Source organism: Diorhabda carinulata, chromosome 9, assembly GCF_026250575.1.
Source record: "Diorhabda carinulata isolate Delta chromosome 9, icDioCari1.1, whole genome shotgun sequence".
NCBI lineage: Eukaryota > Metazoa > Arthropoda > Insecta > Coleoptera > Chrysomelidae > Diorhabda > Diorhabda carinulata.
Genome location: NC_079468.1, coordinates 21,331,781 through 21,345,124, shown reverse-complemented (window position 1 = coordinate 21,345,124; position 13,344 = coordinate 21,331,781). Strand labels below are relative to the sequence as shown.

At 34.1% G+C, this 13,344-nt stretch overlaps 1 protein-coding gene across 2 annotated transcripts in view; it reads left to right on the top strand.

Moving 5' to 3' along the window:
• Positions 1-13,344, top strand: part of LOC130898340 (amyloid-beta-like protein) — a 175,264-nt gene that overhangs the window by 110,723 nt on the left and 51,197 nt on the right. For both annotated transcript variants that reach the window (XM_057807585.1, XM_057807583.1), the window contains exon 2: positions 8,405-8,623. In XM_057807585.1, the coding sequence (XP_057663568.1) occupies positions 8,405-8,623 (219 nt within the window). The remainder of the gene's footprint in view (positions 1-8,404; positions 8,624-13,344) is intronic.

Here is a 13,344-nt window from a genome sequence, read left to right as displayed (position 1 = left end):
GAGATGGTTACCCAAATCCGTTGAGACAACTGTTGGGAAGAGAAGATTTGGATCAAGATCAACCAGGAACATTTGATCACGTGAATCAGGGTATATTTTCATTTTATTGGTAATATAAGCGCCATTGTGGAAAACCAAATAGACTTGTTAAGAAAACTGAAACCAACGCTACTGAATTCGTTGCAGCTATGAAACGTTCAAAAGAACAAATTATTGCTTCAGAAGAAGAATGAAGAATAAATATTTTACGGATAACAGCCAATATATTTTTAATTTCTTATTTCTTAGACCATTTCATATATTAATGCATCTAAATGTACTCTTTTCGTTTAAAATTGGTTTTTTTAGTAATTTTTGGAAGATAAAATTTGACGTTTCGATTTTTCTTTTGATAAAGACTTAAAAACATTTAGATGCATTAATATATTTTTAATTTAATTCTTACCGAAAAAGTTAGAGCAAATGTCGTGCTTCCTTAAGGCTGGCAGTCGGAATGTCAAAATGACGTCCTGTTTTAAGCGCACTGTATGGCTTCGTGTGTCTTATGATGTTTAGGGAATAAAAACACAGATTTCGTTTATATTAATTTAGATATGAAAGTATTCCAAATTACCTGCAGTATCACAAATTTGCTGCAATTCCTTTATGCAAATGGTATAGAGAGACTACGTTGAAAAATTAAACGAAAAATATTTACAAGCTACTCTTAATTTCAGTAACCTATTAGTAAAGTGTAGTATAAATTCTCTTCCAAATATGGTTTATTCAAACACCATCTTGGTCGCATAATATTTAGAAACAACCGTAACATTTACACTTTATGTTCTGTTCAAATAAATCTAAAAATACCACAAACTTGTTAGTGGTATCTTCTCTGTTAGAATGTCAACTAGCTTTAGAACAAATAGGTTGGTTAGTTAAACGTTGACTAAATATCCGAGGTATTTCGTGTTTGCTCATTTTCCCTAATATTTATTTAGATTCAGCCCACTTAGAGTTTTATCCTTCACGTAAATTGACATAATTTTAGTATTTTTCATTTTGTTGAATATTAATTGTAGATAAGAAGGTAAAATAGAAGCTGTAGCAAATTAAATGTTATACATTTATCGTTATAAAACGTTACCAACAACAAATTGTGAAGATTTCTTATAGAAATTTCTCAATCTCAATATTAATATCTACTACAACTCTCAATAAGTCGTGTGACTGACACATAGATGGCGATGCCATATGACGTTTATGAAGTTCCAACTTTCAAAAGACTAAACAAATACTGTACAAACTCAGCAATGGCTTCAAAAGTGTTTTCCGACTCTGCTCCATCGAAAAGATCTTATGGGTTTGCTGAATTTAAACGTGGACGTACTGATACCGATAATGTTGGAAACATCAAAAAAGTCCACAATTTGGTTATATCTAATCTTAAATTGAAATTGTGTTTACAATTATCCATGAACATTTGAGCTTGAGAATCCTTTTTTCAAAGCGGATGCCGTGTTTACTCACAGTCTATCCAAAACAAGAACCTGTTAATGATACAAAGCACTGTTTGGTAAAAAATCAGATTTTTTGCGTCAATATGTGACAATGGTTCAAACATGGATCCATCACTTCACACCGGAATCAAACCGATCATCATCTGAGTGGACTACAGCCGGTGAACCACGTCTGAAGAGTCCAAAGGCACAACAGTCAGCTGAGAAGCTTATGGCTGCATTATTTGGGGTAGTTGAATCGCTTAAATGCAAAATTAAGGAAAAACGGCCTCATATGTCGGAAGAAAAAAACACTGTTAACCAAGACAATGCATCGATTCACAAGTCGATGGCATCGATCGCTAAATTACGCTTCCTTATCCACCGTATAGTCCGGATCTGGCCCCGAGTAACTACTGGCTATTCGCTAATCTCAAAAATATTGTTCGCTGGTAAGAAATTTAGCTCAAATGAAGAAGCAATTGCTGAAACTGAAGCCTATTTTGAGACAAAAGACAAATCCTCCTGCAAGCACGGCATCGAGAAGGTAGGGAAGCGTTGAAATGATTGCATTGCTCTTGGAGGAGACTATAATGATGAATAAAATTGATTTTTGTCTTTTTCTTAGTTAAGACTCATTTGCAAAGAAAACTTTATTCTTAATTGTACTACTTATTGAAGATGTCTGCATGGTGTTGTTGGTATCAATTTGACATCCTTCTATGCTAATGAAGCACAAACATTGATAAAAAAACTAGTAATATCAAGACATATTCTTCTTCTTTATCAGTCATCTTCTCTTAAAAGGATGGTTATGCTTTCTTGAGATCTTAAACCATGAATGGCGTCTTCGTCAAATTGCTCCTAGGGGTTCTTGAAAGAAGAATGTATACTTCGAACCTATTGAACGTTTTGTGTTAATTTTATAAATTAATTTCTCAATAAAAATCAAAGATTTAATATAAGATCTTTATTTTTAGATAACAAATATTCGGGAAGACTCATATCCAATACTTACTTTCATTTTATTAAGCAACTGGTATGCCTTCGTATATTTTGGCTTTATATAATGACTCGTAATTAAATGAAAATGATGCATCGTTTTGTAAGTTTACTCGCTTATATATCTCGAGTAATTTGAGAGGCTATGCATGTTCCTTCGCTCAATTCCGTTCAAAATTGATGATAAATAAGACAAAGGAGGTTCACATAAATTTTATGAAGTACTTAGTTACTTCCCTTATTCAAAATTACTATACCGAGAACATCCTTTTGTATATCATATTTGGAAAATAAGTTCGAGTTAACGCAATTTTGTAGCTGTTGGAAAATGAAATTATTTCTTATTACTTGTGACAGACGAATTTCGGAGAATATTTTTCAGATTATGCGGGAGTTTCGTTTTGGAAGAAGATATAATGAGTAATAATCTACTACACTGATAGACTACCTCATTAATTTCATTGTTGATTGTTGCCTAATTATTTTTGTGCCGTTTTAATTTATTCAAAAGAATTTAAATTGGTCCAATTATGATTGCGTAGTGAATCGTGAAGCGTTCTTAACCGAAAAGCTAAAGCTTAATCAAATTTAGAGGTTTTGTTTTCGATGATTGAACTAAACTAAATATGGAGCTGCTCCATCATGCTTTTAATTGTTAATGGAAAAAAAAATGTTGGATACGGCTACGCAATATTTGGTACAGAGGGCTTTTGACCACTCCAAACATTTTTTTATTGTTCTGTACAGCTTGAAGTTATGAAAGGCCAATGAGAGACCGAAAACTTATGTTAGTTGAATTTATGAAAATTCTAGGAACTATTCTGATTATTATTCAAATATATAATATCGAAAGTGACCCTACTAAGCTTTGGATTAGACATTGGGTTATATTACTCACAGTTAATTGCAAACTACACTTTGCAAGTTGCAACTAAATTAAACAATTAAGAATACACAACTTGGACTTCGTCGTTGCGCATCCAAAAACCGCTGTGTCCAATTTTTGACCAAAATGTGTTTAAAAGTCTATCGAAAATAAATAGTAAACGAAAATAATGATCAGTGCGTGATGAGCACGTGAACATCCCGGGCGAAACGTGGCGCGGAAATTTTCGCTATGCTGTCGGAAATCGCAAATTATTTCTTAATTGCGGAGTGCGGTCCTGTTACATGCTCGGCTTTGACGTTTTCAACTCTGATAACGAGCACTATGCTTGAATATGTTTTGGTTTACCATTTTTCTTAGATAAATAGACTATAGACTTCAATATCCATGTGAAATGAATAATAAAATTTGATTTTTACTTTGTTTTTCAATTTTAATGTTATGTTTATTATACATTTTAATAAATTTTTTTTATTTACTTAAACAAAATGATTTTTGTGCTACTTTCAAACAGCTATGTGCATGTAAAAAACATCCACTATGTGTTTAACAAATAATAAAATAATTTCTGCATAAAATATCAGATTTTTTATTAGAATAATGCTTCGACAAATAAAATTATCCAACATGAACATAGCGGCTTTTGGAGGCTGAACGACGATTTACTCATTACTATATGGATCGTATTTTCGGTGAAAATGGTGAAAAGAGATTCTTGAAACACAAGTTCGAACTTCAATTAAAAAATACGTATTTATAGATCTTATGAAACGGCTATCTAGAAATGCATTTAAGAGGGATGCTTTTTTGCTTCGTCCCTGATTCATTTATAAATCGAAACAAGCTCTAATCAGATCTCCGTTTCAAAATGGATTGTGTTTGACACGTTGATTGAATACTTGAGATTAAAGGCATTTGCTGCAACGAAAATTCAAAAAGATTCGATAGAACCATTAGGGGCATCTGTAGTATGATATTATGTAGTTAATAGGTAGCGTCATGAGTTTCAATGTTGTTTACGCTCGTGTAGAGACGAACTTGCACCTAGAACACATAAAACCTCAACGACACGTGAAAATTTTCATTATCTCGTGTTGCAAAACGGATGTGTGACTATTATGGTGGGTCCACACGATACAGAATTCCATAAAATTCTATAGAATTTTGTCTGTGCATGCTATACAGTACAGACAAATGTCGGTGCGATCCAAAAGTCGGAGTATGCATGTAAGTCTGCGTATTTATCGTAGCTAAGAAATTTAAATTGTATTTTCGAACGAAAAATAATGAAAAGTCTGTACAGACATTCTATACAAATGTTTGGGTAAAATTTTTTATTCCGACTTCATAGTCTGTACAGATATCTGTACGAACAAAAGTCTGTATCGTGTGGACCCACCATTAGATAAATAGTTGAAGACAAAGGTCTGTGGTAACACATAGTGTGTACATATAAATGAATCAAAGTTGAAAGTAACTAAGTTAATGTTCTATTGTTAAACACGAGGGTTGTGTGAGAAGTTAACAAAGAAGCAACATTTTTTTTATGATCATTTTCATTTTCAAAATGCTCTCCTTTAATGTCTGTGTCTTGCGCTCGTCCAAAACCATTTGGTGAACTTTGAATTTGAATTAAGCGTCCCAAAATTGTGCGGTCATAAATTATGGTACAAAGTCTCCGTACACAGTGTCAAAATCCTCTTGCGTGGGAGTATTGCCTTTCGAAAAAAAATTTAATAACAGCTCGGTACTAAACGTCACAAAATTTTAGGTAGAATCTTTTACAGTATGAACAAATACATTTCTATTGGTAAATACTGATATCTTCAGGTTGGAGTCAGTTTGAAATCGATGTTTTTACAACTAGCAATAAAGTTTAGTACAAACATAGAAATGTGCTTGGCGCCTATATGACTTGTAGCCAATTATGTAAGGCTATTTGCACACACACCGATTTTGAACGCACAGTATAAATTTGCACTTTATTTAAAGAACTAAGGCGTGATGGCGTGAAGTTTTCCAACTTCCTCCAACTATCTATTACGTCTTTAACGAACTCCATGAGAAGTTGAAGCACGCACTACCAAAACTAGTTTATTTCATCGAGTTGGAATGGTCGGTAAAAAATCGGTGAGTGTTTGAGTGTGTATTTAGTGACGTATGCCGGTATAAAATCAGCCGTTCAATATCGGTGTGTGTGCAATTAATCTAAGCCATAAATTCTACCGACTAACAAAAACATTATGTGAAATAAAGGTTCATAAAGTATCACGTATATATAAGTAGGAAAACTAAATTAATTTTGAACATTCTAAGTTCAAGTTGTATGGGTATATTAACGGTCCAAAGCCTCATTTTAGGTTTAAAAGGGCTAAATCCCTGCCGGATTTAAAATTTATAAGAGAAAGGTTCGGGACAGTAGGATAAAGAAGCAGGTACAAAATGAGTATAATCAAAGAGATGAATGATCTAGATTAGATTCGGACGGAAAAACGAGATAATAATATATCAGAGCGAGTTTTAAATATAGAACGCCTCAATTATCACGGAAAACACAATATTTTCATAAATTTTTGTTAGTGAATGTTTTTTGTAAGGTGACCCATGTTATAATAATAATTACATTGTTGTCGTAAATATTTGTTTTATATTGATGATGCTGTAAAAGTTATGGAAGATTGGTCTTGCCGCATCCAGCATTTCACTGTAAATCCGATAAAAGTTTTGAATTGGCATGGAAGCTTCCCGGACATCGCTGTGCTTTAACCGTCAAGTAATTTGGGATCATTTGGAAAAGACTGAATATACAAAGAAACATACGACACTTTTACTATGATGCTATTTGTACGGTGGGACTGTCATCAGTACCGAACTCCTTATATTGTAAATTTGCGATAATAAAAATATTTTAATTAGGTGAGGTGAATACGTTTATCGAGCATTTTTTGTACATGTAAGTTCATATGGCTCATGACTTGAAAAGGAACCTTCATGCGCCAAGTTTCGTAAAATGAAAGAGATGAAATTAGCTGCACTGATAGCAAATACGGTACATCAGCATGTTTAACAGCAAATATTCATGAAGACAATCCGAAGACATCCGATCCAAAAAAATCACTGAAACATCAGTCATCTGGATGGCAGAAAATATCAAGTTAATCACATCTAGACTTTTGTAACATTGATAAAACAACTTTAACAAGGGAACTGTATACACTGCAGTTGGAAAAGAAAAATATGATCTTACGAAAGTTGATTTTAATGATCCAACGACTTGGTCGGTATCATAGAAAACATTAAAAGTTTCATTGAACCACATTGAACCATTTAATGAGTGACGTTTTATTAGAAAATCAATTATAGTTGACTAAAATAAACATCTACATAGTGTATAGGTATTTAAAAAGTTAATCGCCTTAAACGAAACCTATACTACAAGTTGTGTCACTTCCCCTGCGGGTGGTATTTATCCTCTTAAACCGTTATCGTCCTTTAATTCGCCCTTATAATCAATACGGATTGTGCTACTCACCGCAGTCATCCATTTCACTTCTCAATCCACCTCACATATTCCTCATTCTGAATACACTTGATTGAGTACTCTGGAAATGGAATAAATGCTGTCAAAAAATGGTATAAGGAATGAATAATGAAGTAACGTTACATTGACAGCTCGAAATAGAAATATACTTTTTTCTGGTAGCTGGATGAATTCCAGAATCATTCAAATTTATTTTTTATCTCGAAAAAAAAGCCTGGCGTGTCTGAAAGCAACGTATGAAGAAACATTAATTTCTCTATACTACATCTACAGTATACAAGGAAAAATGGCCGGTGGGGGAACATCTGACTGCTTTATACCCAGGTCTGTATCAAAGAAAGAATTCGAAAAAGATAAATGATAAACTTTGTACGCGAGTAAGGCGTTATTCATACTAAGAGGTGAATTAATTGATAAATATAAACCTTGACATCAATTTATAACTATAACAGTCAGCCAAGGCTTTTGCTGCAAGTCAAAAATTCCGCGAAAGAGAAGACGGACTTGTTGGGTCGCATGTTTGCTTCAAATTCAAACTACCACCAAGCCTGCCTAGAGTTGGTGCATCTTTGCCAGAAACCGGCAAAACTTCCCAAAGGCTCGAACATCAATAAAGAAACTAGCCCAGATGGACCACCACCAATCGTATTGAAGAATTTCGCAGCTGAACTAACAGGTCCGGTATGCAAATTCACTGCAGATTGGAAAGTTGCTTGTATTCAACCCGTACCAAAAAAAAAGGAAAACAGACGGGGTTCCCAATAACTACAGTTCGATTGCTTTAGTCTCAGCCATTGCCAAGGTCATGGAGAAAGTTATTAAACATCAAATCAAAACATAGATCAACCAGGGACTGAAGCTGTAGAAAAATATGGAGAATCCAGAGCAATTGCACTTGACATATCGAAGGCTTTTGGCAGGATTTGGCACGACAACTCTAAATAAATTAAGATCCTATGGTTTGTCGTCCTCACTTATCGACGGACTTAGTAGCTTTCTTAAACACCGATCCATCCATGTCGCTTCCGATGGACACACCTCAGAAAGATTTGACTTCAATACCGTAGAAGCAATTTGTTTGAGTTTAATGCAGCAAAGACCCAGGCTGCTATTTTTTCAAAAAAGGCTGACTTGAAGCTTAGGATTTGATCCTGTTTGGACATAAAATATTAAAATCACTCGAATCACTCGATTGTAAAAAGCTTCACCCTTTTGGGCTTGCTTTTTACATAGAAAAAAGCTTAATCTAAGAATCATTTAGAGAATATTGACAAGTAATACTTAGTCTTGTCATTCAAAATCGAATCATAATGTATTTTGGCTCAAATTACATGAAGCTACTCAAGCGTTCTTAAAACCCCAGTCCGATAGCCATCGACCAAAAGAAGCCAAGATTTGTACTCATGAGGAATTAAATCAAATGCTCTGAATTTTACTATATCTATGTCTTTGTTTTCTTCGCCATTTCATAGTAATAATTATTTTATATTGTTATAGGGTCTGGGACTGCAGGATAACGGTGGTCTGGGAAGCGCTAATGGAGGAGCCGTTTCTCATTTCGAACCACAGGTAGCTATGTTGTGCGATTCCGGGATTCACGGCCAAGAGGCCTACCATCCCAAATACATGACGGAACAGGGAGAATGGTTTTCAGACCTTTATTCTAAGGCAACTTGTTACAAAGATAAAATGGATATTCTCAACTATTGCAAAAAGGTAAGTTTCATGGAATTTGTATTGCAAATTTTATGTAAAAATTGTTGAATGTTGAACGAAGAGCTGTATATCTAAGAAAAATCTTGTATGAAATTACGAGTAGTTTGAACCTAAATATATGGTTTTATTATATGTTTCATCATCATCATCATCAAGCCTTTCAATCCCATGTGGATTATGGCTATCGCTTTTTTTTGAGGTGGATTACTCCTAGTTTTCTAATTTTTATTTTCTTTATAGTTTGTCGTTTGTTTTGGCTGGTTTTGTTATTATTTTCCATTCTTTTCGGTTCCGGCATTTTGTTCTCCAGTTTTTTATATTGAGTGCCTGACCCAGTTGAGCCTTTGTGCTTTTATGTATCTCCTTCCCCAGTTCTCTCTCTATTTCTTCGTTCTTCCTGTGTTATGTTTAGACCTGTTATAGTTCTCATTACCTTTCTTCCGGTTCTTTTAAGTTCTTCTTCTTCTCTTTTGTTTATTACTGATTTTTCCATCGCATATGTGATTACTGGTCTTATTAGGGTTTTGTGCATTTTTATTTTGTGTTGTTTGGTTAAGTTTTTGTTTCTTAGTAGGTTTTTGTTTCTTCCATAGACTTGATAGCTTTTTTGTATCCTTTCCTTTATCCTGTTTGTCTCAACGTTATTCCTAGATAGATATGATTTACTATGATCATTATATTTTGAGGAATATTATTTTCTGTTTGCCAAGATAAGATATATCCTCATTTTAATAGAAAACACCAAACTCACCAAAAAAATTAAATTTATTCCCAAAAGTATTTAAAAATGATGTTTTTATTGATTTTACTAAATAAGGTACTTGAGGCAGGTCTCTAGAAATACGTTATCTGCCAATACAAAGTCTGATAATTAAGTTATGAGTCTGATAGTGTAAATTTATTTTTTATCATGAAATTATGTGGTGAATATGATCTCCTTCGAAGTAATTCCCATCCAAACTAATACACCAACTCCAGTGGTTTCGTCAGACGATGTTGTCTTTGACTAAAGCAGCATCCGAGTCACAGTTATTTGGATGTCCTCAATCGAATGAAATTGCGTTAATTTTTTTATTTTATACGATTGAATACTTGATTCACGGTCTATCCTGGTGGATCGAACTCCTTATGGACCACGTTTCCACGTCTTGATTCATTTGGTGGTAGCCACTAATGACTCCGGGCTCTTCATTAATGGTTTCGGCGAGTACACGCTGTATCTCAGGTTGCTACTCTTTCTCAGATTTTCTTGAATATTGGCGAGTTTAGTGTGTTCAAATTCATACAATATATTACGGTTTTTGTTAACTTTAATATATACTATAATGCTCAACATGTTTATGATGCGAAAGGGGGTAAATTCTGTTTTTAATTAGCATCGCGACAATGCATACGTCGGTTAGTTTAAAAAGTACGAAAACACTATATATTTGGATAGCCGTTTAGAGAAAAGCTGGAAAATCTGGGATCAAAACAAAAACAACAGAAAAAAGCAAAGGAAAAAGTGGCCTGCTAGATTAAAGCGGTTAGCCTCATTAACAATTTAAATTTTATGGATGGACTGCGGAAAGCTCTTTATTCGCTATAACTCTATTATTAAAAATCTAGTGGGAGAAAATTAAATTCTTTTATGCGTTTTTTTGAGCACCATTAAAAAACGAGATTAATGGAATTCATACATGTTTACTCACCTTCTATTGGTCAAGAAAGTGAACATTTTTGATTCGCCTCCGTAATTTTCGATTTCCAAACCATGATAACATTCATTAGGATAATTAAAAGCAACCAGGATATATTATCCTGCATAGTATTGCAAGATCGTTATGAGATTAGTTTTTTTAGATTTTTAGCCGCTTTCCAAACTAGCAGTATGTATCGGTTTTCCAAGCTTACGTTGAAAATGTATCGATGTGTTTAATAGAAAATATAATAAAATCCTTTTTCAAAAATATACGAGGACGGTTCAAATATAGATGACAAACACAATTATTTGGATAACTCGGACAGTCATGTGCGCACAAACTACTCTACCTCGTCGTTGGTGTTGATTTTTTAAGGCTTCCTTTAGTGGTCCAAACGTGTCGTAGTAGCAGGGTAAAAGTCCTGATAGGATATTCTATTATCTTCCACCCCAACGTACAACACTTCCCGTCGGTTCCAATATACAGTACACATAATCTTACCTGCGGACCTGGTTATCTTTGACGGGCTACCCTTTAGACGTCACCCTGCTTTCGGGAGTGTAATAGTGTACCCAGGTTTCAAAGATTCTCCACCTCGTATTGCATCAGCAAACGGCGATAAGCTCCAACCGCCATTATTTTACGATATTGAAGATGTTTGTGGATGATAGATTCTACATTACCAATACTAATACCAAGATTTTTCCTCCTACGGTTTTCCAAAATGAATTGTTCTTTGCGGCGTATGTTGTCTAGTGAAATGCTGGTTCGCGGTGCATTCTCGACTGTTTCGCGGCCATCTTTGACACATTTGAATACAGCAGATCTACTCAGACACTCATTACTGATTTTATTTCGTATGTCTCGAAGAATTTTGATGCCTTTCCACACCAATAAACGAATGACAATACGTTGAAGTATGATGGACGGCATATGACGTTCACCCTTGTTCTTAGCACGCGCGTGAAACGTGCTTTAGTAAGGAGTAAGGACTCAGTTGAGACATAATCGAGCAATAATTCAAAACATACAGGCGCGCCATCTACAGCTTTTGTCTCGATCATTTTTGAATTTCCCTACTACAAATTAATATCCCAACAATTTTTGTTCGGTTATAGTTGGCCTTTTATATTATATTTACATGACATATTGACCGGGGAAGTGAGTATAAAAGAGAAAATTGAAAGAAGTAGGGGTGACAATTCTTTGTACGTAAGTGCACCGACCCCTCATCGCCATCCTATATTTCTGACCAAATCCCGTGAAAGCTCGTAACGCAGCTTGAAAGCACTAAAATTCGATGGTATTTTTGCTAATAACTTTTTCTGACGTACTCGCACAAAAAAATCGTAGAGATCAAATTTATAGGAAATTTTATGCTCTACACGACGACGGAAGTCGACTTGTGTAATGAAAATCTTTTCGACTTGAAATTTTCCAAAAAATAAAAATTTTTTCGAAAGGTAATTTTTAACTGGCAACCATACTGAAAATAGCCGTATCGAGATCAAAACATAGGGAAACATAGACTGTTTGGTATAGAAAATTTACGTTTTTCTAATCACGCGTCCTTTTGGAAACATTAACGATATCGAAATATAGATTTTTTTACATAACTTTTTTTAAAGATCAAAAAAAATTTTTTTTGTTGTTTTTCCTCATTTTTGTATTGAAAAATTAAGTTAAACATTTTAGTTAAATTTGAAATGTGTTTGGCGTTAAAAAATGCGCATTTCAAAAAAAAAGTTTTTAAATACGATAATTAGAATCCAAAATATAGAAGCTCAAAATTCACTTCATATTGTGACCGTACTATTGACAAATTTTAAATTTTAAAACGTTAAATTTTCTATAGCAGACAGTCTATGTTTCCCTATGTTTTGATCTCGATACGGCTATTTTCAGTATGGTTGCAAATTAAAAAACTACCGTTCGAAAAAATTTTCATTTTTTGAAAAATATCAAGTCGAAAAGATTTCCATTTCACAAGTCGACTTCCGTCATCGCGTGGGGCATAAAATTTCCTATGAATTTGATCTGTACGATTTTTTTGTGCGAGTACGCCAGAAAAAGTTTCGAGCTTTCACGGGATTTGGTCAGAAATATGGGAAGGCGATGAGGGGTCGGTGCACTTACGTAAAAAAATTTGTAACCACTACTTTTTTTATTTTTCTCATTGATAGATTTTTTGATCTTACTTCCTTGAACTAATAAACCAATTCTTCATTACGGCATTTTTCTTAATTATGTGGTTCTATAGAGTAAAATTGACATAATTAGTAGAATAAGCTAAAAACCTGCGTTCGAAACATATCAAAATACACATAAAACTTCTGATTTGGTACAATAGATTTCTCTTGCCGTTACTTTCAAAAAAATTATTGTCCCTTATTAGATATTGATGGGTTTCCTCTAATCCCGCCTCCTACTGTCGTCGTTCACCAATAACAAAAAGGAAACTTGTGGAAATGACGCATCGATTACCGACGCCTTGACGTTCACAATACGTTTAAATAGTTACTTGTCTGTCATAAGAAGCAAATGAGTCAAGGATGCCTTCTGACCGGTGTCAATTTTAAAAGACGATTAATTACAATTACGTTCTGACTATGCTTTTCAATATACAATAAGATTAAAACAATAAAATTCTGAAAGATACGTTCGTTTATTTTACTCTGCCATTTAAAAAATGCAGGATTGATTATCGTGCCCTGCAATTTCACCTACTTTTAATTTGTAATATTCAATAATCACAACTAGACACGAAGGTTTTAATAAATATAAAGTTTCCATATTCTTTACAACTTGCAAACATTGCAATTTATATATAATTGAAAAACCTAGACATTGTCTATTTTTCCGCCAAGTTTTCAGTTTTTTCGAGAAATTTTTGATGAAGAATTCTCCTGCCAATCAGTTGAGGAAGCGTGTGACCTCTGCTCTTACTCCACTGTCTCTTTTGAAGCGCTTGCCAGGGAATAATCGCTGGAATCTCTACGGGAGATGGATGGAAACAATCCACCCAAATGCGTCGAGAGT